The following is a 26803-nucleotide window of genomic DNA, read 5'->3' as shown; positions in this document are numbered from 1 at the left end:
TAACAGAATAATATAAGTTATTATTCAGTAATTATACCAGAATAAGAAACTTATTCTAAAATAAGTATTCCTATTCCAAATTGAATAACTGCACCGGTCATTAGCAAATCATAAGAATGTATAAATAGCAGAAACAATAAAATTCTCTTCAAACCCTTTTAAGTGTATCAGAATTACAAAAAATAAAAGTTAAAAAAGAAAGAAAGAGAAAATCATACAAGCTTGAAAATCTGAATATACATCCTGTACATTTTACAACATCCTTGTCATAGAAGAAAGCATATAATTTACACAAAACAAGCAAGTAAGCTGATGAGAATCTAAGATTTCCAAGGTGAGATAACTAGCAGCCCAAGATCACTGTAGTGGGCCTGTGGGGGTGATAGACAGGGTGATTCACATCAGGATTGCACAACCAAAACCCTAGAAGACCTAACCAAAAACTTGCAAACCTAATAAAAACGAAATATCTCTCCATATGATTTTGTAACACCATCACTATAGTGTGCAGCAAATTGGAGAATTCCGCCAATGGCAAGAAAGCTTAATAGAAGTCTATGGAGAAGTAAATTTCACGTCCTCTGGTTCTCCTTCTCCAGTGTCATGAGTCAATCTTGAGAAGAGAATTAAGAGAGGTACTGTTGAATCTTTGAGCAAGCCCTCTTATGACAAGAATAATGATATCCCGCATGTGTCGGGTTTGCACCATCAAGTCCACTTCATTCTCACTATCGACGACGATCTTGAACCGGTGCTGTTCATTGCGATAAAGTTCAACCTGCAAAATCCCAATCATATGTTAAGACAAGGTGCTGGTGAAACCTAAAGCCAAGCACTTCTAGAGCCCACCTTTCGAGTTCCATATGTGTCCGCAATTTTAAATTTATATACAGGAATCAACTCTAAGCTTTACTCATCATTCTTCCATATAATTATTTTAATTGTTCTTTTTCCCAGATTTGGGGCGCTACTTCTTTCTTATTTTGAACATCTGAAGATAGGATGTGGAACTCATCTTGAGTGAATGATTAAACCCATGCAGTTCCTTAGAGAGTATAGATGTTTGTAGTATGCTCAGCAGTTTTAAGATAATATACATGCTAAATATGCTCATCTTAGAAAAGAAAATTTTATGTTTAAAGTTTTAAAAAGAAAATAAGGCCAAAATTAGAAAAAAGTAGGGCAGCTTTTCCCTCAAATCAATAAAGGAACTTGCTAGTTCTTATTGCAATTTGCAGATTTCCTAACATAATGAAGAATGAAGGATTTTGGAATGAATCATATTTCCCTTGGTATATAATAGTTTTGATGTTTATCATAGAGAAACTTACATGAAAAGGGGGGACAAAGGTTCCTCGTACTTCAGTAGTTGGAAAAGAAGTCTTAGAACCAGGTTTAACAACTTTAACCCTCTTCCGGTTAACTTCTAGAATTCTTCTCTCAAGTTCACCCACTCCTGGAACCTGTAAAATTGGCAATCATGCACAAAAATTTTCTGTGATTCATGTCAACAAGAAGATGATAGAGTCTGGCTCAAACTAAGAGTGACTACCTTTCTTGAAGACCGGTCCTTGTCGCACAATACCTGAAAACAAAAATGACTGCCAACTTCAGAGAGCTAGATTTTATCATATTAAAACATTTTTGCATTCGACATTTGTGAGAAACTTTTCTCCAAACTATCAACTTCAAAGCCAATCTGATACTGGCAACAATGACATGGTTTTCTTTGTTGTATCAAGAAAGTAGAGGTCATTCTAAAATCAAGTAATATCAACACTAAAATATAAAACTGTAGAATTTAGCCAGTCACACCAAACAGAAAAAAGTAAGCGTTAACCGAAGATACAAGATGCACAAGGTTCAAGGAAGGTCAAGAAAGAGTCTGAAAAAAGGTGTATGCATTCTCAACTTAATTATGTAAGTAAAAGAGGTGTTCTTAAGTGGGGTTGAATATAACCTCAAATTTAACAGAACCAAGCTCCAGCTTCTGCTTTACTTCTTTATAAACTTCAGGCTCTGTAGATGGGGAGAAACCAAGTGAATATTCAGACAGAGAAATTTTCAAAATTAACAATAAAAAACATTTCAATGCACTAGACTCCCGCCTACGATGGGTCAAGAAAGATGTACACAATCTTACACTTCTGATGAATTTGAACCCATAACCTTTTAGATGGACAGAGCATGCCAGGCCCATCACACTAAATGACACCCTCTTTTAAAATTTGCATTTTATCAAACCAAGAAAAAGGATCAAGCAATTCATTTCCTTTAGAATGAGCTACTTTACAAGAGGGATAGATCATCACATTTGTTAAGAGTGAGGAACAACTCATAATACCATGTTAAAAAGAAAAATGAGCCACAAATCATTTCTTCAGATTTGAAATTTTAGTTCCTTATCTATTTGGATTCAGATAATAAACCAGAATAACAACTAGTTCATTATTAGACTAAATATGACCATATGAAGTATGATAAAAAAATATGACAGAGAAACACATGGATTAAGAAGTTTACTTTCCTAACATATCATGTAACAATAAAAAAATTAAGATATTTCCCTTAAAGATGTTGCATAATACAGAAACCTGCATCTTATAAGGAAAAGGACACAAGCTATAAAAAAATAGATTTTCAACAAAGATAACAAGGACAAACAAGTAAAAACATACCAACTGAAATCGGCTCTGTTGATGCAGAAACAGGTTGTCCCTCAAAACCGTCTTCTCTGATGGGAGTATAAATTGCTACTAGTCTGTACCCCACATCATCAACATTAGCTTCATACATCCTTCCAACCTCACCTGAGTTGAAAATCATTAAGATATAGTAAGATTTTGCAAATAATGAGCGAAAGCCAAATCGATGCATCAGTTAAGTGTGTGCAGCATATTAATGGCAACTAAGCAGAGATGAAGTAGATCTTCACAGAATCAAATTTGCATAAAAAGATAAAATGAAGTAAAACAATCTCGTTAGCATTGAAACCACAAATAACTTGCTTGTTTAAGGCATATGCTTATGTCATGATTGTCATAAAAGAATACCTTAGAACCTATGCAGCACTTAATAGCAGTTAAATGAAGAAATGCATAATTATAGGATCAAATTTGCATAACCAATAAAATAATCAGGTTAGCATTCAATCACAATTAATTTACTTATTCATGTGTAGGGTATATGATTGTGTCCTGATTATCACAAAAAGGAAAAGAAGCATTAGAACTCAGATAGTGAAAAGTCAGCATTACTTGGATACTTAACAGTATGAACCAGATGAATGATTGGGGTAGGGTGATATGTCCGCAAACTTACCTCCATACTTTCACTTCCAATAATGAAGGAGAAAGATGAAAAAAGAAAAGTAGGAGTATGGAGAAGAGCAAATATCTCAACTCTTTTAACAGTAAAATGAATCTAATTCTTTCAGGACAAAGAAGAAAGTGATCAAAAACTAACTTTCCGTCTTTTCAACAGAGAGAAATTACATTACTAAGTTGCTAACAGTGCTAAAAGGGTAGAAAAGATTTTGGTACAAAAATATCTGTCTCAATTTGCTAAAACTGTAAGTTTGTGATTGTCAAACTAAGTTGTCACTGAACCCTTGTATTAGCTGAAAAATTGAAAAGGATAAACAGAAACTCGTGTCCTCCAGCATTGCTTCATTCTTTACTTCCTGTGGAAGTTGGAAATTGCCATTTTATTGTTTTCCAGCTTTTGCTAAAAAGCAGAAAATATTTACCAGTAAAGGAGAGCATAGTATAGGTGTGCCATCAAACATATTACAAGAATAATGTCCGGGTTTTATAAGTTGAGCCCATGCAATATAGTTGAATTGGCAGCTTCTTTGCATGACTTGATCTTGGAATTTTGTGGAGTTACTATGAGAGATGAGTAACAATAGCATAGTTCATACCAGGTATAGAGATAAGATCAGGACTTCCAACCATTGATCTAAGCCATTGAATTTTGCTCTTGCCTTCTTTTCCTCCACTATAGATTCCTCGAACAGCATATAAGTTAGTGTGGAAACCCCTACCTTCGATTTCCAGCTTAGCAATTTTGGGTATTCCTGCAAACATAAAAAAATTCAGATCACACAGCAGCTTACAATGTAAAGGTAACTAGCAAAGGCAGTAGAAGTTTGACCAGATAGTAGCAATATCAACGATCAAAGCTTGACATTGAACATTCGCTTTTTTTATATTTGAAGGAATTCACAAGCATAAGAAAAATTATGCCATCATTCCAGAGTAGCTTAAAAGATTTCATATCATGATGAACTGCTGAAGGAATCATCAAATACCAGCATTTTCTTCACCAAGCTTCTGGAAGAAGAGAGGCCTCAATGCTTAACCTTATTAAATACCAATGCATTGATGAAAATTCTATCCACTCATTAAAAACGAAAAGCATTTCTTAACTTAGCATTTGTACAAAGAAACTGCCGTGGGGATAAAATAAGAATGAAATACTGAACGGCGTTTCAGACTTTAACCTCAGACTAATGGTAATTTCAGCATTGCTACCTCATACAACAATAAAAGTCATTTGGACTGACTGGAATGGAAAGGTACCTGGCAATATAGGAGCAGTAACAGCTGATGCTGGCTCACTCAACCTTCCGAACACATCAATTACAATGCATTCACATTTTAAGCATTGACCTATGTCCTCAGTGCGCACCCTATATGAGCAAGAGTTCTGAGCAGCCAATGGCTCAAAGGTTTGACACTCTCCTGCTCCTATTGAACAGAACCTGTTCCACAATTTTGCATGATCAAATTGAAAGAAAAACATTGTAAAGCAAACAATGTGATACAAGCAGCATTTTACCACTGATATTTAGTCTCTTTCTTGTATTGATCAAATTGAAATAAAAACATTGTAAAGCAAACAATGTGATACAAGCAGCATTTTACCACTGATATTTAGTCTCTTTCTTGTATTTTTCCCAAATATTCTGTTGAATCTCACTCTCAGGAATTATTTCAACAGCAGTTAGTAAGTCCCCTTCAACCTCTTTTCCTTTGAAAGAAAGGACTTCAATTTTTGGTAGTTCTGAAGAAAGCAGGAAATTATGTCATTATACTGAATGACATTTATGTAGGAAAAACAGTATTTTTGAAAACTACTTATAGCAACAAGACCTCCAAGATGATGAGATAAAATGCATAACGCAAATCAATGAGCACTCGACAAAACATAAGTAAACAATCCTTTTAGGCAGACAAGCCAAAAGTTGAATTAAGAAAAAACCTGTCCTGAATCCTGAGGATTCAAATTCAATTTATTCATTCTTTTAGGCCACACATAGTAAAGTCTGAGATAGTCCTTTGCTGGAACCTTACGCTATGCAAAAACATATTTTCTTGCCAGGAAGTATCATGCAGATTGACAAATATATGCACCAAAGCTCATTTCAAAACCAAACCTCAATAATTAACTATTCAATACTAGAGAACGCACACAGATACATTTATACAATAGGTAGTGAGCAACTGATGACAGTCAAATTACTTTTGCATTAACTTTAAAGTTAAATAAAATATTTCTCACTCAGCAATGAACCATGATAAGAAATAAGCAGTCCTACTAGAGACAAATCTTCCACAATATTAGATTGTAGCTTTTATACACTCATATTGGCCTGTTGCACAAGGAAAATCACCCTGCTGAAAATGAATTAAATAATGCTTGCATTTTTGGAACTGAGTGAAGGATTTTTCCCATTACACCAAAACGATTAGTACACAATCGATGGCAAAAGGAAAATAACTGCAACTATGATGACTTGTAGGCAAGAATAGTGGTGCCATTTCTTTTTTAGGTGTTCATTGCAGAACACTAAATTCACAGCATAAAAATAAGTTACCTGGTAGAATAATGTTAGATGGTTCAGATAATCTGAGTTCACCAACAACTCCATCTGAACGAACGGGTGTATATCTGTCATGAAGTTATCATTTATCAAAGTATCAAAATTTGCTCAACTGGACTGAATGATACAAAATTACAAAGGAAAACTAATAAAAAAAATGATAACTAACATATATTATAACAATTTTAATAAATAAAAGTATGTTTGTGTGCAGATAATTGAATCAGTATTAATTCATAAGGAGTTAAGGACTACCAAACAAGAACTATAGAGAATTTATACACAAGTTAGGACACTAATATGTAAGGACAAACAGCAGTTAAAGAAGTAATCAAGCAAAGAAACCACAGATCATATCAAGGCCAAAAACAGTATGCATGTATAACTTGTTTCAGCTTGAACTTTACAGCTGTAAAGAAATTGAAAGTGAAATTAAAATTGAAATTGCCTCTTGGAATCAGACAATCCAGCAATGGTGCTTAGAACTATACCTTCGCCATCATTGATAGCTATGTTACACTACCTCCAAAGTCCAAACCAACTCAAAATTCTTCCTCCACATTCCACCCCTCCACTTCCCTCCAGTACACCTGTAAACCAACTTCCAACTTCTAATTTTCTCTATCCATCCCATTTCTTATATTTCTTCCCTTCTCTACACTAAGCCAATAGACCAAGTAGCACCTTTCCTCTCTTCATATTCCACCCCTCATGTCTCTTCCCTTCTTTTTCTTTCCAAACACACCCAATCCATGAAAAGATGGTTTATCCAATATACATGCATTCATCTTTATGATTTCCATCTTATAGTTCCTTTTTAGGTGGAATATTACTCTTCTATAAACCAAAATGTGCCCAAAAAAGAGATTCCAAATCTAAAAACAACATAGGTACTGTCAATAATGTTCAGTAAGAAGAAAAAAAGTAGAAAAATCATGGAAGGCATTTCTCCCAAAATTAAACTTGGATTTTGCTAAATTGTGTATTGCCAAGAGAATACATCTAAAATACTATATTTTGTGTCCTTCGTTACTGAAAATTATCAAATCCTCTAGCATTTTTTCCTCTGTGAGGCCACACTCGACTTTCTGTCAAGCTTCAAGATCCTTCAACTACAACTACTTATAACCTCAATTTCTTTCTTAGCTCAGAAGAAAGACAGAAAAACTTCATTAGCAAGGTCATGTCATATACATGAAAATAGTGTTTGCACAAAGTCCCGTTGCACTTCCCAAGATTACAAAGCAGATAAATCAGATAGGAATGTGTGATAAACAATTATACTTGAAGAAAGCAATTACCCAAACAATAAATGGCAATTGTAGTCTGAATCTGTAACCTCATAAGTAGTTGAATTAGCTCCACTTATAAGAACTATAGTTCCTTCATTAGATTCTCTGTACCAGCTATAGAGGCTTGATCCCTCATATCCACCATAATACACCCCCTCTCCAGCAAATACACCTGGCTTGATCTCCTTCAGACATACTTTGGAAACAATTGGAGCAGCTGTTTTTCAAAGGTGAGAGTATCAAGTGTCACAATGTAAACATGAAACATTGTAGTGAGGCATGAATATAACTCAATATAGTACCTGCCATAACTGGATGATTGATAATGGCAACTAATGGATCTCCAAGTTTCCCATCAGCACGTGTAGGGACCCAGTAAAGAGCCAAATACGAGCCAACATCCTCTAGAGAGGGTTTATATGTTCTGTTTCCAGATTCCATGGACCATCAAAATCTTAACTCTAAAAAGCAAACTATTTTTAAGAATCAAATATAATTCATTTTGTCAGCAGTGCACAACTCACAAGGTCTCTCCAACAATAGGAATATCATCAGCCAATGAAGGTAGGTTAACCAATTCTGATTCAGCTAATTTCTCTTTCATCTGGAACCAAATGTACTTCCCAATACCTTCCTTTCCACCAAAATAAGATTTCAGGGGAACAATTTCCATATCCTCAGAACAGTCTGGCAGTACAATTTCAATACCCTTTGGGTCCGCTGTAGCAGCGCATACAAAAGAACTAACAGTTAATATCTTACTAAAGTGTATGCAGATAGACTACCAATGAACAACATAGATAAAGAAACCAACAGGATATAACTTCATAAGCACTGAGACTATTATTCAACATAAAATAAAAATCCTACTCAATCTGTCAGGCTCTCATGCTACATAATATATATTTCTCCTCGATTATGAGTGACCTAAATGTACTTGAGAAACTATATCAAAGCAACAAATACCTGTTTACTCAGAAAAATCATTGTCTTGACAGATCTGGAGCAAGAATACTCTCCAACAGATCCATGTTTTTTTAATAGCATCAAACCTATTCTTATTTACCAAAATAGTCTGAGTTGGTTCTCAGTAGTTTTTAAGACACCACATTCAGTATTCTCATCTCTAGTTAATTTACAAGTGTTTTCATTAAAAACCCATACCCATACCTAGACATCAAATAATATATGTCCTGATCTCCCGATCACTCATGAATAACTCCCAAATCCAATACACACATTCTTTCATCCTGCAAAGCGAATTAATCCAGGGAACTGGAGGTAGATTCGATGAGAGAAGGTTTGACAAGTTGGTCTGGTCTCCAACAAGTAATCTATATTTTGCTGCTAGGATGTTACTATCTTATGTGAGAGATCTCTTTTTTCTCCTTTTTCTACCATGTTTTATGAATTGACATGCTCCCCTCCTGCAATGTGAATTAATCCAGTGAATTGGAGGTAGATCTGATGAGTTAAGGCCCGACAAGGTGATCTCCAACAAGTAACCTAATATTTTGCTGCTAGGATGATACTACTATCTTATGTAAGATATCTATATTTTCTCCTTTTTCAACCATGTTTTCCGAATTTATAGGACACATCCGAAACATATTCATTTTGAAAATTTAAGGACATCAAATTCATCATAGTTTATACAAGCATTTAATCTTCATGGCAGGCACGACATTCCTGTCCCAATCTAACATTTTCCTTAAGTGAAATTACACTCACCAGGAAGAATGAAATCTGAGATAATGCTCTTAGGCGTCCCTTTTAATCCATCTATCCTCACGGGAGTGTAAACAAGCTCAATACATTCACCAACATGCTCAAGAGTCAAATCCACATAATCTGTGAAAGGCATACGTTATGTAACATCCAAAGGTTAATAAGCAATTATGTTGTCTATAATTTGAATGGACTCACCATCATTATTTAATTTGTCCTTACTACCATTATGCTTCACCCTAAACCATTCATGTGTGCAGCTTCCTCTTTCGCTGTTGGGAAAAGAAACCAATTATCAAATTTAGTCCAATATAGCATTTGAAGATAAGAAAAATTGAAACAGAACTAGATCTCCCACCCTCCACTGTATTCAGCAGCAAAGCTCAGGCGGCCTCCTTCAACCATTGACCCAAGAAGCTCGAGCGACTGACAAGTTGGTGGTCCTGCAAACAGGTTTAAGAATGCAAGCACTTATGTTGTTTCATTTCTCAACATATATAAATTAAACAAGTATAGAGGATTGTCAAAGAAACTGTTTGAGCTCCAAGAAGGCAAGAATAATAATGGAGAAGAAACCATGTCTGGTATTGGATAATAACAAAAAGACAACAACTGAATAACCGTCAAACTTTAGATGTACCAGGCACAATTGGACCAATATGTTCTGCAGTTGCTACTGGACCATGAGCCCAGTCTCTTCTAACAGGTTCACATGAAACAGACACAAGGAAGCCGATATCATTGCATGTTAAGGTATATGAATCAGTTGTAGCACCTTCAATTTCCCTCTGTGTACCGTCAGAACTAGTCTGTAAATGCAAAATAGATTTCCTTTACTATGTCTTACAAGCTATGTAGCACATTGAAGTTGAAGGTATTATACTAATTACATACAAGAATTCCAATTATTCTCTAATAGATCTCCTTTCCTATCTCTAGAGGTGTCGACCAAGATCAGTGCGACGAAGACATAGCTGGTTGGCAACCACTTACCAAAAACCAACGGAAAATTGAATCACCTTCTTCACCTCCCCAATATTTCTTCTTTGCAACTAAGGTAGTTCCTTCTACACCCTCACCCATTAGGTGGAAAGAAAGCAACCTTGGAGTTCCTGTGCATAAAAAATTAACATGCATATAGTATCATGTGCAGGAATTGTTTTCGCTTCATTTAGATGTAAGAATTCTGATTACTATTTACCATGGATATGGCAAACAACTATCATATCTTTAATGGCAACTATCTGTATCAGGAAATTGAATGAAATGACTCCATCAAATTAGTGCAATAATGACTACACTTTCTCAATCTAGTAACAACTGATCATGGTTTATCTGGCTAAATATGCAGGAATATCTAGTGAAGACGGTCAAGATTTGAGTTGGCGTTCTCCAAACTTGGATGCCTTGATTCTCAAATTCTGAACTCCCAAGTCCAAAAGCTATGTGGTTTTATAAAAAATTAAAAATTAAAAAGCACCTGGTTGGACTTGCTCCTGCCCTAGGAAAGTTCTTGGCTCACCAACAGTGCCATCTTGCCGTATAGGAGTACATCTGAAAGAAATAAATTTGCCAATAGCCTCCTTTGATATTCGATACTGAAGAAGACCAGATGCCTCTGGAACAGGTTCACCCATGCTGGTCTTTGTCTGTGGATCAACACGCACATAAGGAACAGATAGCAAGAGAACAGCAACAATGTCTTACTTCCAGAAAAGGAAACAGGCCCCATATGCATATAAATACTGACATGTGACAGTGAAACTCTAAACCCTTAAAATTGCAATGTACATATAAGAATATCAGAGCAATGGAGAAAGAAATAAACATACTTCATGAAGATACCAATTGTACAGACTTTTTCCTTCATGGCCCCCAATGTAACCATATGATGCTGTCAATATTTCGCCCTCAAGGAACTCACCAGTTATAGTTAGAAAATTTAAGCTCGGTGGAAGTGCTGCATAAGATGTAAACTTATTTAAAGCTCATATATGTATCAAGGATCAACAACAATGATAAGACATCAACAATTTGTAAAGTATTAAACAAGTCTATAAAAGACGCTACTGAACAGAAAAGTAAGATATAGCTAAGTAGCTAACTAGTGTTTGAAGCAATCAAGTTAAGCTATCATAGACACAGGAGAACGTTGTGCATGAAAAAAGGTTATATGTAAACTGCCACCCGCCTTACATAGGTTATTGCAGAAACCCATCTCTCTTCAGGCATGATTGCAAAAACCTAACAAAATTTTCATGTACAATAGCAAAATTTATCCACCATAGTTTGCATTGGGCTCCTTCAATATATAAGGAACATTTGTATCTCCTCCTTACATACTAACCAAATAACCAATATACTCTTTCACCAAAAAAAAAGCCATCTCAATAAGGTAAATCTTCTGTTGTAGCTTATCCCCTAGATCCTTATCCTACCCAACCCACTCTTGACCTTATGATGTATTCCAACAGTTTCCATGGTCCCATTTCTCAAAATCCACTCTCATGGACCATGCTAAATGTTGTGCCACTCCTAAAAGCGATCAAAGAGTAAAGGTGGGATGAGGGTTGGGGATGGTTCTCTAAGGAAAAAGAAGGAAACAAAATTATGTAATCTTAAATGGTACTTTCAGCCAAAAATATATGGCAAGCATAAAGGAATATATTTCTAATTATCCATATAAACTTAAAGAACTTATAGTAGGCTGGATTTTCCAATCCTACCAGAAAAGGGCAGTGTCAAAATGCAAACCAGTCAATTAAGTGGGTTCCACTTTCCATAATAGCTCAACATGGCACATGCAATTTGCAAAAAGAAAAAAAATAGTGTACGATGCAAAACAGAAAGACATCTCTAGCTAGTGAACCATAAAGTGTTTCCTTTTATTAGGAAAAATAGCAGTTGCACAACCCATTATATGAAGCACGGAATACTCCACACAGACTGTTGCATTGTTCGGTCCAACTAAGTGCCCAAAACCCAAAGATCAGCTGCATGATAACATATATACCATATCAGCTCTTGACTAAACAAGTAAGATGCCATATCTGAGTCCATGCCTCCAACCATTTTGACACCATATTACAAGTGCAGTGTGAACAGAACACCACTGCCTCTGCCAGATTAGTGAGCTTGAAAAAAGTCCCACCACTTCAGAGCATTAAGCAAGTAATGATGCAGTTGAAAGATAGGTTTTACAATAATAATAAATTGGATATTTCAACCAAAAAGTTATCCAGCTAGTAATGATGCAGTTGAAAGATAGGCATAGAGAAGTTCACACCAATAGAGGATTGCCTGTGAAGAACACAAGCAAATGCCAACTGATTTACCAAATGGCAGAGAAAGGATGGGGTGTAGAATTTGGGTTCTGATGATGGATAATTACTACCAGATTTGGGTAAAATATCAAGGAAGCTATCACAATGGCGGTATCAATATTCAATAGTTATAAGTTGATAGCAAAACATAATGGACTGCCAAGAGATAACACGTGCTTACTTGCGTTATGATCATATGATAACATAATAAAAAAAATTCTAGTCATGAAACTATGAAAGTACAGGTAAACACTAAGAGTCGTAATGGGAGCTATCACAGTGGCCATATTTATTTCATGTAAACTATATGATTGGTAAATATACCATTGTCACTTACTTTCAACAACTTTTTCTGATATCACATATGCTGGTTCACCAGTTTCACCATCAGGAGCCATTGGAGTAAATTTTGCAACAATATAATAACCAACAGCAGCAAGGGGCACACGAAATGCCTGTCAATTGCAGAAAAGTATTGTAATACACAAAATCGATTATTTAAATAAGCAAAAAAAAAAAACTGATCTTCAGCATTGTGTAATGATTTTTACATTAAATTCTACAAGAACAACTAAGAGTTCTCACCTTTGCAACTTTGGAAGTACTAACTGCCTCAAGACCATGTTCACCTTCTAATTTGGAGAAAGTAGTTTTAAACCATTGAACCCTACTGGATCCATCAGTTCCCCCAGTGACCATTGCAGCAACGGTCACCTTACTCCCTTCCCTCAGTTCCCCAACTATCTTCAAATTGGTGACCTTTGGCGGCGCTGAAATTAGAAGAGAATAAACCGAGAGAAGATACTTATAATAAGATCAAAGCTTCATGAACATGGCATTAGACAGATGATGTCAGAGATAAGCTATTAAACCTTTTGGATAGAAGATGAAATAACTATGCAATCAAAAGCAACACAGGTAAAAGCTAACCAACGAATCATTGGTTTCTACCTTTCTTTACTATCTCTGACAGAGTATATGCTGATTCCCCCGCCTGACCTGGAAAGACAATGAAAAGCATGTAGATGATCATTTGGTAACATAGTTAATAAAGTACAAGAGATCTATAACAATACAAGAGCACAAACAGACCTTCAAAATTGATGGGAATATAAACAAATTTTAGACGTAACCCAACGTCCTCTTTGGCCAAGGTATACTCAGTGGTACCAGTTGATGCTAATAGAAATGCACTGCCCAAAAACCGAAAGGAAAAATAAACAAATAAGTCTCCTGAAACTTTAGAACAAATTAATGCATCAGTGAACTGTCAAAAGAATACCAACAGCAATAGTATGTTAACTAGAAATACAATAAGATCTATTAATAAGCATTCAGAAATGCTAAACTAAATCTTGTCAGGCAACAGAATCCGCAATAGCGCTAGCATTCTAGAAAGGAACTTACAGATAACTAAAATATTATCAAATTCCCAGGACACATTAAAAGCATACAAACTATCAGGTTCACTTGGCAAGATTTCAGCAGTTATCCAGTTATTGAACTAATACACAATGAAAATATCTAAACAGCCACAGAACTGCAGAAGAGATGATATCAATTTGATATTCTTTTTAATCTACCTACATTTGATATTTTGTTTACAGTTTACACATTAAGTACGTAGCAGAGTCTGAGAGCCATAAACCAATGACTTCAATTACTTCCTATATCACAATGAACTAGTGGAAAAGACAGCACAAACTTCGAAAGAGAGGCTTGCTTGATGTTCTAAATGAAGAAAACTTTAGGACATTCCTTGCAAATTTCTATTGTCGAATCAAATGTATTCTCAAAAAAGGCTACACCAAAATGGATTAAAAAGTTATTTGAATAATGATTATCTCAATTTTCCAATAGAGATAAGAAAACCAAAGAGGTAGTATTAGTCTACAACAAGGCTCGAGACTTTTATGGTTGACGGTATAAGCACCCAATATATGTCAGTTTCCATAGTTGTTGGAATATAAAGAATAGAGGCCACAATTTTCCAATAGATTAAGCTTTTAAAGTAGCTTTTAAAATAGTTAGTGAGTTAACATTGAATCAGAGCAGAATGTCCTAAGTTCATATCCTACTAGATCTATATTGTCAATTAAATAAAGGGATTTTTACAAATCGCACCCTACATTTTGCCTATTTTGTGATTCGCACCCCATCTTTGGGGATTTTATAACGCAACACCTCTTTTTTTCTATAATGTTCATTTAACACACTAACGTTACTTTAGTTAACTGACATTAATCATGTTATATAGTTTATGTGACTTTAGTTCAAATATTACTAAAATACCCTTAAAAGTTTCTGACCTAACTTAAATCCCCACAAAATCCTTCTTCTCCAAACTAAACCATAACCCCACAAAATCTAAATCTTTTTATCTATAACTAAACCCTACCTCACAAAATTATATCAAAACCTACAACCCACAAGAATCCCCCAAAATCCCTACCACGTACAAGCCTTAGAAGTTTCCCTCAACTTCACCTATTTTTCTCAATCTCTCCAGCTCAAACCCTTGTTTCTCCATCTTTTCCCAAAATTTCTTTATCTCCTTCCCCATCCTTGAGGTCGCAAGCAACAAAATTGGTTTGGCATTTGAGGAGCTCTAAGATCTTCATGGCTTGGAGTTTGGAAACTCTAAGATTGGTTTGGCATTTAGGTGATGTTCTCCATGGTTTAAGAAAAAGCAACAAGTATGGATGTTCAAGTTATGAAGAAAATTAGAGATTAGTACAAGGATAATTTAGGAATGTTATAAATTACATAGTGGATTATAACAGAATATTCTCTTTCTGGTATCATTCAGTTTGATTATGGTTATGTTAAGTTAACTCAGGGTGTTAAATGAACATTATAGGGACAAGGAGGGGTCGGATTATAAAATCCCCAAAAACGGGGTGTGAATCATAAAATAAGCAAAATGTAGGGTGTGATTTATAAAAATCCCTTAAATAAAAAAATCTCTACTTATTTAAATCAAGTCAACTTCTTAGACCTACCAAAATCTCGCAAGCCTAGGAACGAGGGAGAGATTAGTAAAAGACTAAGTCTACCATTCTCTAACTCCTTTAAGCTTTTATGGTAGTTGGTGTCTTGGTGAGTCAACGTTGCAATTTGTACAACAGCCTGCCAACCTAGTATTATGCATATACTATAATTTTCACGAGGAAGGGAGAATATATGTTTGCTAACTCACCAACTATTTTGAAAATTTTAACTATTAGAAAATGGTGGTTTTTATATTTATATTTTGACACTCACATTTCCTTTTGGGCTTGAGAGATTTGATGCGCCGAAGAAGTGGGCTTAATTTTAATGGTAGAAGAATTATATTTTAAATGACAGATATGTCCAGTGATACCATGTTAACTGAACAACTACTCTAAAAGCTCAAACTATTGGATAACGATGTTTTTTATATTTTATATTCTATTAGTGTCGAATAAGACAGTCGAGGGGTCACGCCAACATCCCCTATTAACGCAAAGTGAGTGCCAGCAGGTTAATACATCATGACCCAGACCTTAGACATTTACACAACGAATTGGATAAAGCAAGGTCAAGTAAATGACTTCCGGACCAATATGCAGCCCTAGGCAAAAATGATATTGTTGGAAGATAAAGGAATGTACCTTTAGTAGCTCCGTAACTTATTCAATCATCACCAGAACATTAGACAAACTTCTTGCGATTAGAATAAGACTTCTAAGCATATTATAGGAGCAAATAGAAAACTCAATTGTGTAGCAAGCCATGCAAAAAGCTTGGTGAATGCGCACTTCTCCATTTTCTTCTTAGAGAAGTCATATTACCATAGTAGTGTCCGCACTAATTTGTGCCATTTTTTGATTTCATGAGTTCCATTTGCATCATGTAAGCAGAAATAGTTCATTTATCTGTTCTGTTTTATAGATTACTTAGTAAATTTCAAATGTGGTGTTAATTTATGTGGCAAAAATCTGTAAGATCTAACAGGCTCTGCAAGAAAAAGTAGCCAAAAGTTGTTATCATGACATGCCATACTAAAATGAGAAACAAGTAAATACCATCATCAATAGAAGATAAAAAGGAAGAAGAAAAGATTACATGATATGATGTACATACCCATTTTCCTTCTCCCTCAGCCACTCAAACTTGCTTGGGCCCTCCTTGCCCCCAAAATATTCTCCAGACCCTTTAATTGTATTACCTTCAACAGCATCCCCTATGATTTGCACATTGGTAACTGATGGCGCAGCTGAAAACAGGAGTTCCAAGGACCAATGTCATGAGCATTGCAAAGACAGAAACAGTTATTAGTCGATATTGCATACAATAAGGTCACATGGAAAAGATGACTGCAATCTGTGAAGGAATTTTAAAATAATTTTACGCAACTACCACCTAAAAGCAAGCAAAGATGAACAAAAACCATGCAGCGATGATTTGTTGGATTAACTAAAAGTTAAAATTGACACATTTTCCAAGTAGCAAACCTGGCTTCAATAAAAGTAAGAATATAAACAAGGAAAAAAGTAAGCAAGCAATGGTGAATTAGCAATCTTATGGAGGTGCAACTCTCTCCATTTTGACACAAGAAATACTAACAACCAGAACAATGCCTCTTGGAAGTTGGGCTTTCCCCAGATAGATATACTAGTACAAGAATTACTATCACAGCATAATATTTTTTATGACAAGTAGCAAGTAGATTACTCCATATATCTACTTTAAAACTAAATAGCACCCTTCAAGGAATACAGAATTCAAAATGCAGAAAGTTACTAGGAGTACAGAAAGACTAGATATTTAGCTCAACCTGCTTTTACAAACTCGGTCATTGCATACTGTGGTTCTCCCTTGATGCCTTCTTTTGTTACAGGAGTATACATGAAAACTAAACTCGAATCGATGTCATCCACAGTCAGTCGATACTCCTCATCTTCAGCTCCAATTATCACCTCTGGACTACTATTCCATCTTCGCCTTAACCAGCTGGCAAATAGGACAACTTCCATTAATCTTCTTAAGAAAGTTTTGCTCATGAAAAGGAGTTTTTTACTATTTTAAGTCAGCCAAATTTCTTTATCACGTGTCTAATTCACGACGAAACTTAAATACAAGACAAAGTAAGTTTAAAAAATTTTAAATATAAATCACAAACTTAGTCAGCAACTTAAATAGAAATTTAAAAACCGCCAAGAAAATTGCTAAGTATGAGAAAAGAATTCCATATAACATTGACCTGGATAATGATTTATATAGAAAAATATTCCCTCACACTTGGAAATTTTGTTGTGGTTTCTAAATTTTCATATAAGTTGCTGACCGAGTTGCGACTTATATTTAAAAATTGTCGTCTCAATCAATGATTTTCCAACTCACATAATCTCATTTAAATTTTGAAATGTAACATATTTAAGTTTTGGAATGTAACAGACATGTAAACAAAGGTTTGGAAGGGCTAGTTTGGTCAAAAACTCTGTGAAAAGCTGATGATGATATAAAGAAGAGAATGTGCATATTGGTAAACTAAAAAGCAACATCAGCATACCAACCTAGCAACACATTTCCCTGGTGTCCCACCACACCATGCAACCTCAGCAGAACCTTTGACCACATTTCCTTCCATAAGATCACCATGCACCATCAAGTTTACAACTTTTGGATATCCAGTTCCTGCGCATTAGACTGCAGTCAGAGCAAATACAGTAAAATAAAGCAAACAAATTTCAAAATAAATAAGGACACAATATACCCCTTTGATGTACTTGGTAAGCGAACAAGGATTTGGTAGCTATTATCAAATGCAGCAAAATGCAGTCGTTTCTCTTGAGTGGCTGTTCATTATGGGAAATTTTGACATAATAATGTAGAAAGAATGAAAATTGGCACATATTAAGGAATATATCTGATCTCTAGTCACTAACCAACTATCATATCTGTATGACTTTATTTGAGAGGGAAAGACTGTAATGTCAATGAAAGAGAATGCACGATGTGATCTATCTTTAGATACTGCTTATAAGTAGATAAATATAATAGCACTTCTTAGCTTTTCAAACCAGAACACTGAAGGAGTCAAGAAATGAGTTCTCTTGTCTTCTCAGTTCTGATTACCAAGGAACGCCATCACTCCTGATAAAGTACAAATCGATACATAACTTGGGGAAACCTCAATTAGGAAACAATACTATCTATACCATCTAAGAAATGGTTTCTGTTTGCCTCATTCTCAATATAATGCATTACATGTCACTAAAAGGTGAAATTCTGTTGGATTATCAGAACTGGCTTAAGAAACAGACATTTAGCAACAATGGGTACTTAAAAGTCACAACTCAGTAATTTGCGAATAAATCACATATATTTAGAAATTATTCATTAGTTCTTAACATACCAGGGGAAACTGGTGAAGATACAGCAAAAATTGATGGGAATTCGGCATCTCTCAGTATTGGAGTACATTCGACCTTCAAACATCTACCAACATCCTCGTGTTTTGGCCAGTAAACCTTGTTATATACATTAGTAACAGCGTAGCAAATTGTGATGGTCAGGAAGAAAAAAATGAACAGTTGATAAGTTGTTACAAAAAAAGACCATACCTTGCCCACTGCATCAGCAATAGGTACAAAGTTAGTTGGAGTTCTGTCACCAATAAACCACTGATATTTAAGAACTAACTCAGAATCACTGCTTAAGTATGTGAATTCGAAGTGGCAAAGGCAAACATCTTCTTCAAAAGGCTGGTCAATGTAGGCTTCTTTGACCATGTAGCCTGGAGGCAAGTGATCCTTCCATTGCTCAACTAAGAATGAAAATGTTGAGTCTGCCCAATAAAGACAGTGTTACACTTGGCAATCTCTTCTTATAAGCAAAATTAAAACTGAGACTAGAAAAAAACCATGATGTATCAGTAGGCATCTTCAGTCATTTATGATGAATTTTAGAGAGTGAATCCAAGATTTTCGAAGTGTTTAGAAAAGGAAATTCTAGCTACAAGAAGCAATAAAATTAGCTGCCTATCGCATGTAAGGCATTTCCACAAAAGAGTTGGAACTGTCCATATCTAATTCATCTTTGGAACCACATTCCTCCTGGATCTAATGAAATAGGATGAATCATCGTTGAATTGAGAATGTCTTCATAAAATCCTATATGTATCAAAAGGTAGCACAAATACTGGGAAGTACTCAGTAGTAAATAGTACGGACCACTACAATTATTTCCAATTGTTTACGTGGAAATATGCAGGATATTCGCCAGAAAAATTGAGTGGTAAACGACTTCTAACAGTTGTGATGGGAAGTCTAAAGGTTGAGAAGTTAAAAGAAGTTGTGTTAAGAAGTCGAAAGAATCTTTAGGCAGGTCAATAGGTTGAGAAGTTAAGGAGTTATGTTGGAAAATTCAAAGGTCGAGAAGAAATTTAAGAGTTTTACAGAGGATATGTAGCCCACTAACCTAACATAAGCTAGCCCGAATTTATAACTAGTCTAAAAACCGATCCAATAGCCAACAAAATAGTGTGGACATTCCCTGCACATTAAGCTAATTTTATAATTGTTCAGATAAAATAAGTAGATAATCTAATTAAAAACTGATGCCACATCAAGCGATCACCAAGGATGTGCCATTACATGAGGAATAACCCAGAAGATATAAAGAGTACGTGGGACCAGGTCTACAACCAGACATAAAATATGACATAAAAGCATATAATCTCGCAATATCAGAACACCAAAGACAGTTTTAATGTATAGAAATATTAGTTAAACATATTAGTATTCAAGAAGGAACACCTGCAGCAAGTTCTGGGCGGCAAAATTCCCATCCTTCCCGAATACAGAAGGCCGTATGAGCAGGGTATAGCTTTGCCGCTCCTATCTCATTGGGAGAAAGATCTGCATGAACATTTTTATATTAGATATAGAAAAATGATTAAACAAAACAAGCCAACTAATTATAGAAAGTCAGCCATATTTAATTATCAGCTGTTACAATCTAATCATACTCGCATTCTGGAATAAACACATGACACCTTTGTAAGACCCAACAGTTCAGCAAACAGATAATTAAATAATGATCAGTCTAAAAGGCAATGTTCTCTAGCCATCAGCTTAAGCTTGATGTTGATAAGCCACATTAACTGGTTATCCCAACCTGCATGTTGTAAGACAAGGGACTTCCAAAGATTGTTATACAGCAAATATTAACACATAATGAGCTATACTACTACCACACATAAAAAGAACCAAAAAAGTATTGAGTGATTGTGACATTTCCAGACAAACAAAATTAGTGGAAAAAAAAAGTGGACGTGAAGGAAAAAAAAATCCAAGATGATGTGATGTACACCGTAGCAAAATGTTAGACTAACAGATGAACTCAGCAGACCTACCTTGTCATTTAAAATGTAAAATTTCTCATTTAATTGAAATTCACTTCTCACCTATTAAAATGTCTCAATCAAGAAATGAGGGGGAGTGTTAGAATATAAAAAGACTAAAACTATTATTCTCTATTAGCTTAAGCTTTTAGATAAGATAGTGAATTAGCTTTGGATCAGAGCATGATGTCCTGAGCTTTTAAAATTTAGATATAGTGAGCTACTACTGCTTACCAATTAAATAAAAAAATACATCCACTTATTTAAGCCGAGTCCCTTCGAATAATCTAAATAGCAAGGATGGCGTCTCTTCGCTTTGACCCATTTCTGAAAGACTGGTACCACTGATGTTACCTTTATCAATAAACATCGGATGCCCCATCCCATCTAGCTTTCCGTAAAAGTTGAGTACCTCAAAGAGCAGTGGGCAGAGTCTGAAAAGGTTTCCACTTTCAAGTAAGGAGATGGCAGTATGGTGAGTATGTATGTTATGAAGTTGGTCAGTCCAAGGCTACCTTCATTACCTTGTGTTTGGCTCATTTATGACCTTAGGTAGAATAAGAAATAAAATGAAATCAATCAAGCATGTCGCATGTCACATTTCAAGGAAAAGAAAGACCAAGTACTTTATTATTTAGCTTAATCAAGAGGAAAATATATTATAAATCCCTACCACTACCAAAAAGGAGAAGGAAATGGATAAAGCAAAATAAATGAAAGTTTAACATATAAAGTAAAAGAATTTAGATCTGATTAATACCACCGTCATTAAATCTTTTCAAAGTAGGGCCAGACAAGCAATATGGAAGTAGAAAAGTATATCATAAGTTCCTACTAAGTACTAAGTATTAACTACCTAAAAGGTGCAGGAAATGGATAAACAAAATAAATGGAAGTTTAGCATATAAAGCGAACAAACTAGAATCTGATTAATACCGCGGTCATTAAATTTTTTCAAAGTAGGGCCAACAAGCAATATGGAAGCGGCTTCCAAGTGAGGCATCTCTAGAATTGGATTCTCCTCAACACGCAGATGCTGCACACATAGTAGTTAAAATTGCATTAGGACCATGAATATACAATATATGCTATATATTTCACAGAAACATTTTAATGCATGATTTGCTAAATTGCAAAGTTCCATGAGACTATTTATGATACTGATATTGTAAGCTGGACTGATCAAATTTATTCCCATAATCTCCAGAGTCTAGAACAGATGTTCACATTTCACAGGATACTTTAAGTATTGATGTTATGGTGTTAGCAATTCCAAATTGCTAACCACATCTGTTGTTCACACATCCTCCGAGTGTGAAGAAGATCATTATCAATTTTCACCTAATAATACAAACTTTATTTTACTGTTTCATATTCGTCAAAAAAACAAACAAGCATGAAGCACTATAAGAGGCTACCACGTGGTAGCAAACTAAAAAGGATCTCATCCTGTAACATTGTGTGAAATTTGGACATAATTTCTACACGTATATCATAGGTTGAATGCTTCAAAACATCGAGTAGTACTTATTGCTGGTGCACATGCTCATAAATCATAATGATTAGCAAAATTATGTCTATTAGAAGTTGGTGCACATGCTTATATTTATCATCAGGAAATGAAAAGGGAAAGAAAATTATATGGAAGATTTTCATCTGTAGTTGTTGTTGCTCTTGTTCTTATTGCTTGTTGATTTTCCTTCAACTTTTCTTTTTTTTCTTTTTTTTTGGTGGAATTGTTTTGAATGCAACAGCATTGACATGCATAACTAAAATATATTCTCTTTTGGAGGAAGAGAATGATATGACAAAGTAGAAGAAAGATCTGCAATGACAACAACAGCAGCTCAATCAAAAGATCAGCATCACGAAGATGTTAATAAGCCATGAGTATGTCGAACTACATCAAGTCAAACAGGAAGAAGATGAGAATCCACCCCCTCAAACCCTAGGTCACGATGGCAGTAACAACCCAGCAATAAAGGAGAAGAATAAGTGATAAAGAGAAACTTCAACTGTGTGTCCAACACCCCAATAAATAGAATTTCTCAGCCCTATCAGTAGGTACTAGACTCCAACTATGAGTCAACATGTAGTAGGATCTCCAAATATAGGCAGACTCTCCCATCTATTATTGGGATCATCGATGGCTGTGCAAAAGACACATGCCATATCGTGCCACCAACAGCACGCATTTCACATATTTTTAATAAAAAAATTATAATATTTAAATATGTCTTTGGGCCTTCGGCACGTCAATCTTTATTTTTTTGTTTGAATATATGTTAAAATCTACATTAGAGCCTTTTATTTTTAAATTATTTTTATAAATAACCCATTTTATCAAAGATATAGTAATAGTCAAATATAAATATTATTCAACACACAATATGATTGAATACATTCATTAAAACTTATATTAATGATTAAACAATCAATAATATAATATTAATTGATAATAATTTAAAATTTAAAAGTGATATCAAATTTTTATGTAAAATGATAGGAAAGTTCAAAGACTTTATTTGTGAGCACAAGAATAATACAAAAATGTTGCGTTAAATACTATTGAAGTGTTGATAATTTTCAATCATGTTAACGATTATGACTTTATTTGCCAACACAAGAATTACACTGAATTTGTTTGATAATGATTGATGAAAATAAGAAAATGCTAAAAAGATAGGCTCAATATCGACACGGGGTGGCACGCCACCATGCTGGAGTAGCACAACACCTGGCACAGGGATACCCTTTTAAGGCCATTGCTAACAAAGTAGCGATACTCTAGAATCACATTATCAACTTAATTTTAAAATATAAAAAGCTTGCATATCAAATTTAGTAGTTAATATATCTTAATATATCTCCACATTCACCCTAGAGTTTCAAAGTTTATTGGAAGGTGATCATAAATTCAGAAATTATTTTTACCAAAATTTCCAAAAAGACAGAAAAAAACAAGCAAGGCATATTGGTATGACAAAACAAACCTCCAGAGCAGGTAAATGAGGAAAGCCCTTCAAAGTTGATATTTTGTTTTTGCTTGCTGCCAAAACCTAGGAGAAAAGTTTAAAGTAAGAAAGTTGAAACTTAAGGAGAACATAATCATCTGAAGAACCAGTTCCAACAACAACTGACCTGCAACCGAGGTTGACTAGCCATAGAAAGTGACTTTAACCTATTTCGTGCAACTGATAGAAACTAGAAGGAGAGAAAGCACTTTGAATTGTTATAATTAGTTAAGAATCAGACAGAAGAACAAATATAAGGCCCACATCAATGTGATTCTATGCAGATACCTCCAAGTTGGGAAGTTCAGGAAGGCTGGCTAGAGATGTTATTTGATTTCCAGCAAGATAAAGTTGCTGAAAGAATAAGGAATATATCATCCTTTGTTAAAGAAAATATATTGATATCAAAGAATTAAATGTTTTAACCTAATACAAACCTGGAGAGCTTTGCAATTCCCAAGAGGCTCAAACCCAGGCCCCTTAAAATCATTAAAGCTCAAATCAAGAACCTGAAATATGGTAAAAACAAAGACAATATTACCTGACCAACAAGAAGCCATTAACTTATCATAAACTGTTAGGTCATTGGCATACTAAGAAGGCCAAAAAATTTCCATGCTTATCGGATAAAATTTTCAGTGTTTTGGAGCACTCATCAAGAAACATACCTTCACCCGCTTCAATATCTCAATTCCATCCACAGAGGATAATAGATTGTCCCTGAGATAAACAAACTAAAAACTAGGAAGATTACTAGTTTTAGTGGAGACAGATTCAATTGAGAAATGCAGAAACAAATCCAACTAAAAATGTGTACCAAGTGGAACATAAAAAAGAAAGACTATCTAGCTATTCTCTAACGAAAAATTTTCATTGTTCCAGATGAAGACATGTTCTAGCACATCTAGTAAAGTATCTAAATCAACCTTAATTCTTCAAACAGAATTGTATATTTATCCCTTCTTATTCTTTGTGGCCTGATAAAAATTGATTTAATTGAAACAAAATCATCACACCAAAAGATTTCAAGAAACGAATCTGTGGATTTCAATTGCCAGGGAGGTTTGGATTGTTGACAAAAAAACCAAAATATTATCTCCCAAGTGATCTTGGCTTAGTTAAATGTATTGGCTAAGGGAAAATAGACCAATAGAGGCCACCATCCAAGAGACAAAGTAGTATAAGTAGCAGCAAATGGAAATGTAGATAAAGAAGATATTCATCATTAAACATGTTGAATTTGAGCTAAAAGAGATGAATTACCAATGGAGTTATTTCCATATACGATATTTTACTTATATGTGTTGTTGGTCAAACTCAGAGGTATGATAATTCGATAAACTACAACAAGAAAAATATCCTTCTTTGCAATTTATAAAAAATTATTTAGGATCCAAAATAAATTTTCTATAGTCAAAGAATGTGATTGCTTACCTCCAAATTTGGTGGCAAGTTCAAGGCATTAAGACTACGAACTCTATGACCTCTTAAATCCAATCTCTGCATCAATGGATAAGATAAAAAGAAATTGCAAATTAATGAAGAATCAAAGCAATAAAATCGCGTGGTTTACATTGATGAATCAAATAATTGTCTTTCCCATGAAATTCTGAAGGAGAAAAAAATAATTCTAATGCAAATATAAAGGACAACAAAAAACTAACCAGTTCATCCCCAGCTTTGACATCCACCTGTGGGAGCATCATAAAACGAGAATCACGACTATCAGCAGTTGAAGTCTTCTTCCGACTTGATAAAGAACTCCTGCCAAACGATGATGGTGAAGACCCTAACTTTGAGCTGCTTGTTACTGACGGTGAACGCAATGAAGGAGAAGAGACACTGGAAGAGGCTCTTCTCAGGCTATTGCGGCTATTAGAGCTATCCACAGAAGATGATGGAACTTTCTTCGTGACTGCTAGTGCTGGTTTAATAGAGGTCTTCTTCATAGTCTCCGATTTGACACTGTCAGTTGATGAAGATAAGCGTGAAACTGGAGATGCCTTTTTCGTCTCCACGCGTGTCACTGATGCCAGAGATTTTGAAGTAACGGAAGCCAATGATGACCTTCTGCTCTCTGGGGTACTTTTCTTGAGAGGATCAGAGACCGAAGAAGAGACCTTTTTACCGTCCGCAGCTCCATTTTCCTGTTTCTTCAATGCTGCACTTGGTTTTTTCTCTGCTAAGCCTCCGATGCTGTTTCTCCTCTGCAGGGAAGCTACATTTGAGCTGGGACTGGACTTATTAAGAGTAGATTTTGACCTGCTCATACCCAAACTTGGTGCTCCAACAACATCTGTCTTCTTCTTGAGAGATGAAACAGTTCCAGAAGTTTTAGTTACCCGTGTTACCGCATTTGTTGGTTTCGAGGAACTCTTGGCACTTTCTGCTGAAGCAACATGGGAATCTTTTGTGGAAGACAGAGAGTTTGCCACCCCAGTCTCCATGGCAAGAAGCGTCCAAACTCCAATCAATCCCGGCGGGCAAACAGAACCCTCATCCAAGAACTTCGAGACATTGCATCAAAGCGCAGAACCTCATTCTCCTCGAACGTCAGGGAGAACACCACATGCTATAACCAGACTCGCCGAAAGCACTGTAAAATTCAAGAAAGAGAACTCAGCATGAAGTTGATCTTAGAACACCGTCACTAAAATCACAGATTGTACAAAACAAAAGAAAGATCCGCGGCTCAATAAAAGCTCAGTAAAGAAAATAAAAGTTCTTAGTCCCATATAGTGCCAAATCTAGCACAAAATATAACACAGAGGAAAAAAAAAGAGAGAATCGCCGACCTTCACATGGAAACCAAGAAGAACGCAGCTAAAACCCTAAAACCAGCCAAAACTAACCAGAAAAGGAACAAACCAATAAAATTACGCGATCTTGCCCAAATGTGGGTTGTAGAAAAATATCCAAGACCACAACGTCGATCTACTCGAAAAATGCCAAAAGCATGAGAAAAAAAAAAAAGATTCGATCCGAGCGAGCTCGATCTCACCTTTGTCGCCCGTGGAAATGATCCAACACCCTATCCGTCTCTCTCCAACAAGAACGGTCGAGTGTACTCTTACCGCAGTGGAGGAGGAGAGAGAGAGAGGGGGGGGAGCAGCAGCAGCGAATGAGAAAAAGATTCGGAAAAAGAAGCATCCAAGGACAGTAGAAAATTAATAATTATTCAGGGGGGC

General features: G+C 35.3%; 1 protein-coding gene across 1 annotated transcript; it reads right to left on the bottom strand.

The window, feature by feature from the left end:
- Window positions 1-212: 212 nt before the first annotated feature.
- On the bottom strand, window positions 213-26803 carry LOC140783636 (187-kDa microtubule-associated protein AIR9). The gene is made up of 38 exons (XM_073130578.1): window positions 26617-26803; window positions 25280-26211; window positions 25050-25115; window positions 24284-24349; window positions 24053-24124; window positions 23904-23969; window positions 23743-23805; window positions 23595-23660; window positions 21538-21637; window positions 20015-20116; window positions 18821-19044; window positions 18613-18727; window positions 17771-17891; window positions 17032-17207; window positions 16338-16470; window positions 13323-13423; window positions 13182-13229; window positions 12816-13000; window positions 12568-12685; window positions 10740-10867; window positions 10388-10556; window positions 9901-10019; window positions 9548-9716; window positions 9266-9350; window positions 9106-9179; window positions 8911-9030; window positions 7704-7899; window positions 7482-7603; window positions 7189-7396; window positions 5882-5955; window positions 4929-5067; window positions 4584-4765; window positions 3923-4078; window positions 2679-2810; window positions 1961-2019; window positions 1553-1585; window positions 1332-1463; window positions 213-778 (listed from the first exon to the last, which is right to left on the bottom strand). Exons 2-38 carry the CDS (start codon window positions 26060-26062, stop codon window positions 602-604), a joined length of 5079 nt encoding a protein of 1692 aa, XP_072986679.1. The 5' UTR covers window positions 26063-26211; window positions 26617-26803; the 3' UTR covers window positions 213-601.

Source organism: Typha latifolia, chromosome 3, assembly GCF_019914945.1.
Source record: "Typha latifolia isolate L0001 chromosome 3, TyphaL0001v2, whole genome shotgun sequence".
NCBI classification, from domain to species: domain Eukaryota; kingdom Viridiplantae; phylum Streptophyta; class Magnoliopsida; order Poales; family Typhaceae; genus Typha; species Typha latifolia.
This window is presented reverse-complemented; position numbering and strand designations above follow the sequence as displayed.